Source organism: Misgurnus anguillicaudatus, chromosome 7, assembly GCF_027580225.2.
Source record: "Misgurnus anguillicaudatus chromosome 7, ASM2758022v2, whole genome shotgun sequence".
Classification (NCBI taxonomy): domain Eukaryota; kingdom Metazoa; phylum Chordata; class Actinopteri; order Cypriniformes; family Cobitidae; genus Misgurnus; species Misgurnus anguillicaudatus.
This window is the reverse complement of record NC_073343.2, coordinates 20,391,919-20,399,021: the sequence shown is the minus strand read 5'-3', so window position 1 is coordinate 20,399,021 and position 7,103 is coordinate 20,391,919. Positions and strand designations below refer to the sequence as shown.

The 7,103-nt window shown below is 37.6% G+C and overlaps 1 protein-coding gene across 3 annotated transcripts; it reads right to left on the bottom strand.

The window, feature by feature from the left end:
• Positions 1-829: 829 nt before the first annotated feature.
• On the bottom strand, positions 830-6,268 carry LOC129418203 (homeobox protein OTX2). Of its 3 annotated transcripts, none has more exons than XM_055173146.2 (4): positions 5,946-6,167; positions 3,974-4,197; positions 3,161-3,312; positions 830-2,991 (listed from the first exon to the last, which is right to left on the bottom strand). In XM_055173146.2, coding segments are annotated over exons 1-4 (1,002 nt in total). In that variant the 5' UTR covers positions 5,948-6,167; the 3' UTR covers positions 830-2,367. The 3 variants fall into 3 exon arrangements, with proteins under 3 accessions (XP_055029121.2, XP_055029123.1, XP_055029122.1); XM_055173148.2 differs by lacking the exon at positions 5,946-6,167 and adding an exon at positions 6,176-6,268 and having other exon boundaries at positions 831-2,991; XM_055173147.2 differs by having other exon boundaries at positions 831-2,991; positions 5,960-6,167.
• Between the last annotated feature and the right edge of the window lie 835 nt (positions 6,269-7,103).

Below are 7,103 nucleotides of genomic sequence, written 5' to 3'. Positions count from 1 at the left end.
CTGTGAACAGAGAGAATATTTCGGAGCTTCAGCATCATTTTCGTTCAAACCTCATGCTGACGGAGACAAAAAAATCATATGAACTAGTTTTTAAATGTTTCTATTATTTCAATTAATTCTGTCAATTACAGTGTCTTTAGTGAAAATTTAAATGACACGAATAAAATAAAATAAAATGTCAAGGACCGTAAGGGAATGTTAAAGTGCTCGCACTTGGAGCATTAGAAATCTTTAAAAAATACACTCCTCTGCCTCGGCATTAACTAATGCAAGAATGTGACGTCGTTAATCCACAACTTGCTCTTCACCTCCCTTTGGAAATGTTGTAAACATTTTCATTCAGCCCCCAGATGCAATTATAAATATCAAGTTCCCTTTTATTCTAAACCCCATAAGATTTATTATTGTAGTTCCGTTGTATGTTATATAATATATATAATTAGGTTTGTTTAAAATAAATGTCATGGGATCACAATGCTATTTTGTTTAAAGTGTGTAGAAGTGTCACGCCATGCAAAATTTTCTATTGTGAATGTCCATCCACGGTTGAAACCAAAATGTTTCAGAAAAGGGGTCTTTAAAGCAGGGTTTAAGTAACGTTTGAATTGCCCTCTGCCCTAAAGAAACCCCGCTAGTGAAATATTGGGATTAACTGGTCTTTGAGGCGCGGATTAGTGCGATTTTCCCAAGCTACACATTCCTGTTGCCATGTCTTAAAACGAAAGGGCCGGAAACCCGAAGGGTTAAAAGAAAAATAATTAAAATTTGCTCACGCCTTGCCATTACAGATATATTTACTTCAAGTGTTTCGTTTTTACAAGTCAAATTACAAGACACAAACAAGCCAGTGCTCTTCAAGTTTCATCTTTAATTTAAGTTTCTATGGCCCTACATTATTAAACCTAAAATAAGTCACTTGTTGACACCAGATTTATAAAAAAATAACTGGGAATACACTGTTCAGGGTGGACATTTTCATTTTTTGTAAACCAGTCAACCAGGAGAATGCAATTAATATTTATATAATGTGAATATGCATGGTATTATCAGGGAAATTAACACCAAATGTTTATTTCAGTTCAATGAATACCAAAATAATTCCCCTTTAGTGTGCCGTTACCAACTATTAAATACGTTAAATGATTTTAACGTAGGTGACAGTGGATTGGTAAGAAATTACCTTAGCGCAAAACCAAGATTAAAATTAAAATTTGGTGTTTGATTTTTTTTATTATTTTTTTTATTTTGGCATAAAATGCGCATCTTCGTCCTAATAGTAATCAAATAAAATAAAAGCACACACATACAAACAATTCATAATAAATTTAAGTAGCTCGTCCAGACTTAACCTTACATATGGTTTCAGATTTGAAGTTGTTTATTATTGTTCATTCTCTGGTGGGAACACATCACCTCTCCATCCAAGTTTAAAACCCACAAGGGTATATCAGCGTTACAACCAGTTCTTTTCTTACACGTTACACTCTTGAATCCCTGTATTCTCAAGATGGTTTGTATTTTAAAAATAATTAAATGGTAATCATGTGACTATTATTCTTTACTCGTGTTTTTTTTTTTAAAGAAAAGAGTTAAAAATCTATTAAAATCACAGCCGAGTCTTCGCAGATGCGACGGAGCTCACAAATTGCATACAGTTACAACAGATCACAGTTTCGAAGGCTAGCACAGATAAAAAAACACAAATGTACCATTTATATAAGACACACATTGATTGTCTTTTAAAAACTACATATTGATTCCTTATAAACACATTTTCTTAAATAAAGTAGTGCATCCAGGTCGCCTTGGGGGCGTTCAGCACACACACGCACGCACGCACGCACACACACGCACGCACACACACACACACACACACACACTACACACCCGTACAACACACTCACACATCCTCTCTATCATCCTCCTGATGGAAGTGTCTCTCGTCTTGCCAACATTGAAATAGGTCGGCGTGCTGTAAGAGGCTTAGAGAAAGCCTGCCCATTCCAAGCACTTAACCAAAAGACTGGCTCCTTTTGCCGTATTTTTTGTCTCCTGTTTTCTTGTGTAAGGATTTGTTCCGTGGCTTTGACCTAACTTATTACAATATTTCCTCTACCTTAAATAACAGGTTATGGTCAAATGGCCTATGTTAATATGCACTCGTGACCCTTAAATACTTTGCACGACAGGATAGGTGCACGTAATTTAAACAGATATCTCGTGTCAAGCGCTGTCTGGTACAGTGCGACCCATTCACCTCGGACAGTCCAAGTTTCACGGAACACTTCTGTTTTTGGAAGGATGGCAGCAGGTATACAACGTTTATTTTATTGTCTTTTAGTGTGTTGATTGGATGTTTTGTTAGTTTCACAACACCTGGAATTTCCAGGAGGAAGTCTGGTCTTTGTAATCCAAGCAATCAGCATTAAAGTTCAGTTTCCACGAGGACGCTTGGTCCTTATAATCCAAGCAATCCGCTGTGGAGTTGAAGCCGAGCCCCGAGGCTCCGTAACCCTGTGTGGGAAGGGATGCGGCAGACTGGTTCAGGTGACTTGTAACAGCATTGCCGCTCATTGGGCTTAATGTGGATCCTGGCCCGGTCAGTTGATGGTGCATGGGTGTCAAGTAAGAGCCGCAGTCCATTCCCCCAAAGTATGATGTGGAACCAGCATAACCCTGACTGTATCCGGACGCTTGAGTGTAGGTCATTGGGTAAGATCGCTGCATGCAGGAGGAGGAGGAGGTAGAGAGTGGGTCTGACAGCGGTGAAATGGAGGCCGGGCTCCAAATGGACACCGGCGCGGTGGTCGTGGAAATGGCCGGGACTGAAGTGCTAGAGGGCGGGGTGAACTGGCCACTCGCCCCGCTTTCAGAACTGGCCTCTCGCGCTGGAGAGCTCTTCTTTTTGGCAGGTCGCACCTTGTTCTGGCCTCCGTTTTGTTGTTGCTGCTGCTGCTGGCGACACTTTGCCCTTCGGTTTTTGAACCAAACCTGACGTGGGCAAAATAGAGTTTATTACAGTCATGTTAACTTCTTTACTTTTACTTTGTACTTAAAGAAAATCGCATAGTATCATAAAAGTGCTTTTTACACTTCATAAAGAGTTTGACATTTGAGATGTTTCATAACACTCTTGCGAGACTTTTAAAAAGATAACTACCTGTACACGGGACTCTGGTAGGTTGATTTTCAAGGCCACTTCCTCACGCATGAAAATGTCCGGGTACCGGGTTTTAGCGAATAAAGCCTCCAGCACATCTAGTTGAGCTCGAGTAAATGTTGTCCTCTCCCGCCTCTGCTTTCGAGGAGTCGCTGTTTAAAACAATGCGAAAAAAATACATTACACCAATGTTTACCCAAAAAACTATTTGGCATAGATTACACTACCCAAGTTATGAAGCAATGAATATTGTTTTAAACGGCATCGTAAATCAGTCAGCAAATATACAATATACATATTTAAATAAATAACAAGATTTCTGTTTTATTTTAATATTTTTTAATTAAATAAAAAATTAGTGCTTATGTTAACTTTTTTTCTACCGGGATACGTTGGTATTGCGCGTTTTAACAAACAACGGAATTCTGTGAAATTGATAGGCCTAAATAAATGAGAACAAATTATCAAAAATAAATAAATAATCAAAATAGAATGTTGTTAAATATAGCCTATTGTTTTCCTTTTCAGGAACCACACTTTTTTAAACCCGACAATTGAGTGAATCATCATAAAACTGGACTTCAAAACAGTTATGAACCCGACAGAATTTTTTTAATGTGATTACTGCATAATGCAGCTCCATAACCGTAGAATAGTATCTCGGAACTTATGCAGCACTGAGTAAAGTAATAAGAAACTAGCAATCATTTCTAAATCAAGTCGCTAGACTCACTATTTACATTTATAAAAAGTTATAACTACATTATCCTAAATACATACAGCACTAAATTGAAATTGGGAAATGCCTCTCACCTGGGTATCCAACGGACGGATGCAGAAGGTCCATACCGGAGGTAGTTAAACTTAACCCGTTGACTGTGTAAGGTGGTTGCTTAAGATACGACATCATGCTAAAGATATTTGTGGGGATAAAGTTGGAGAGAATTGAAATGTTGAACACCTGCCTCTTCAGTCCGTGTTCCTGTTTTTGCTTCTGGCTTGTTTCGTCTTCAGCAGTGGCGCTAAAACCAAAAGCCCTGTTTCAAATAAATAAATAAAATATATCACAAAAATAATAGAGACGTTCACTTTTTATAAGGCGCAGGTTATTGTTTCAGCGTCTGACATTTAAAAGATACTGCGTCCTTCTAACTGCGTCGACATAGACGAATAAACCACAACCAGACGGCAACGTGCTCTTAAAGCCGCTACAGACCTCCAGCTGTCCTCATAAGATGAACGAAGCTCATCTTGACAAACGCCCCTTGTCCCTCCCCTTCCTCCCCTCTCCCACCAACCCCAAAAAGTAACATCTATTAATTGCAACAAATCTTCACAAAGACAAAACTCCGTCGTTCAAATGTGCACACAGACCAAAACACAATTTGCATAGGAACCCGCTAATTGTCTCAAGCATAAGGGCATTGTGGGCCATTGGTGCAAACAAAGACCACTGTTAGCCTGATAACTAATGCTGATAACAAAAGCTCAATTGGCAAAAATAACAATGACAAAAGTACCCTGCCTTTCACACTCATGTAAGTCCAAATGACTCCATACATTTAATAATTAGGTATTTTAGTGTTTCCTATTAAGAATGTTTATTAATGCAACTGAATAGAACTGGGTTTAAAAACTGCAATGAAAGCTAAACTGCAATGTTATTCGTTTGAATTTAAAACAGAACATTTGAGTGAAAAAAAATCGATATAAATTAAAAAAAAATTCAGATCCACATGAAACGTTAAAAAGTAGCAATGTTGAACTTTTTGCAATCATCTTAAACTTAATTTATATTGCACGTGCAGTTCAAAATTACGTGCAGTTCAGTGCCTTCCAAATCACAACGACATTCTTTCGAATAAATAATTTTCTTTGAAAAAAAAACACAAACGTTAGCCCTAATATGCAAAAAGGGATTTTTTTAAAACATCCAACGGTTATGCCCCTCAATCTGTCACTTAAAACAGACCTCGTCTACCAGTTGCACAACCGCTCAATAGTAATTACCTCATCCAAGAATTAATTATGATAAATGTTGTTGTTGATAAATTAACGAGATAATCCGTATGGCACGCGCTCCCTAATTACTGGACGCTACCTCTTCAGCTGAACGTTTGGCCTCATTGATTCTGTGCATGACTACAATAAAAAAAAAGAAAAACATGGGTACGCGCTAGCACGCACACACAACATGCACCTGTATTTCACTGAAGCATTACTTCTAACAGGTACATAACTATCTGGAATATTTCTATTCAAGTTTTTAGTTTTTTTCAACAAGAATTAGCTTTTATGCATGCATTTAAGAAAGTTAAAAGCACAAGCATGCAAATACACAATGTCAAATATGTTTTCTTTCAGAAATAAAAAAATATGTTCACGAAATGGTGTGCTACTTTATATTAATTTTACATCATACAGATGTGAAATAATTAGAACATAAATAAATAACATTTCACTTTTAAAATGGACCGTGTCAAAGAGCGTACCATACATCGAATCAAAGTATCATTATTATTATTATTATTATTATTATTATTATGCTATACCGGCTAGTGCCCTACGTAATTTTGCTTATTTCTAAAAGGCCCAACAAGAGATAGCCTAAAAGTTTGGACAATGAAGCGATGAATAGCCTGCAGATAAACATAATTTACATATTACGTACAACAACAATAAAACTCACAAAAATACTAACAACAATAGGTAGTAGCTAATGATAACGAAATTGTTCGAAACGTCAATAATGCGCAATCAAATAAATTTAACAAAGGCTACATACATCTGGCTACTTACAGAATATCTGGAATCAGTTCGAAGTCCGCTAAAGTTTAATGTCCAATGGCGAATATAGCATAGGCTTCGTCTAAATCGTATCAAAAAAATTCACGACATCAAGATAATATCCTTTTCATCATTATGAAACCGTGAAGCAAATGAGTTATAAGGAAGTCTCGACAGCTATAAGCGCGGAGAATGGGTGAAATGGTTTAGAGAGATTAAAGCACATACGGTTATGATTCGCTGCTCTTCTGGGCTGAAGTTACTGGAGTCTGATTTGTACAGCACGCTGGCCAATGAAGAGCTCAGGACTGGAGTCTGTTTCTCTCGCAGGGTAACAAATGTCGACAGCTACTTTTTGATGCAAACTCTCCAGCCAATGAGAGTAAGGCTCTAGCGGAGCACATTCTCATTTCTAAGAGTCAAAGGGATGTTATTTTTCGTTGTAACATAAAATTATGGTCTAAAAATACAGTGGAAGGAAATATCTAAATTGTTACAGTCTTTTAAACGCTCTTTAAAAACATTTATATAGGAAATGAGTTTATATATTTAAATATGTTCTGCTGTAGCGGCCGGTAGTGAATATGCGCACGTTACAACCGTACCAGTCCTAACAGTTGCAGATGTTAAAAAATTAGTAGGCTATAAAAATGATAAGAGTAGGTAGCCTATAATTACAATCGTGAGAGGAAACAGAAGACTCAATCCTTTATTATTATTGGGAATTTCTTGTTAAAATACAGAGGGTACGGGAAACGCAAATGTTAAATACAAGCTCCTCCGGTATTTCTGTTGCGTAGCTGGAGGGATTTACGGGGACTTAATTCCTTTAAACTGTCCTCTCGTCCACATGACGCTCAGACTGCAAGTGCTCAAGCTGATATACTCAAATGCATCATGCGATGAGTGCATCGCATTGCCATGGGGCTAGATTAAGGCCTTTTATAAGACATGTAGAACACACTTGATTGCAGTGTGGAGTCATGCAACAAGGAGGTGAGTTAGGTATCTTTAAAATGTTTAAAAACGTTGCCAATTCACTTTGAGAAATGTCGATCGGGATTCTTCTGTGTGGGAGGTATTCAGACTCTATCACATCAGCTTTAAGTCAAGATATTCAGAGACGAAAACACCTGACAAGCGACCGGGTGACTCC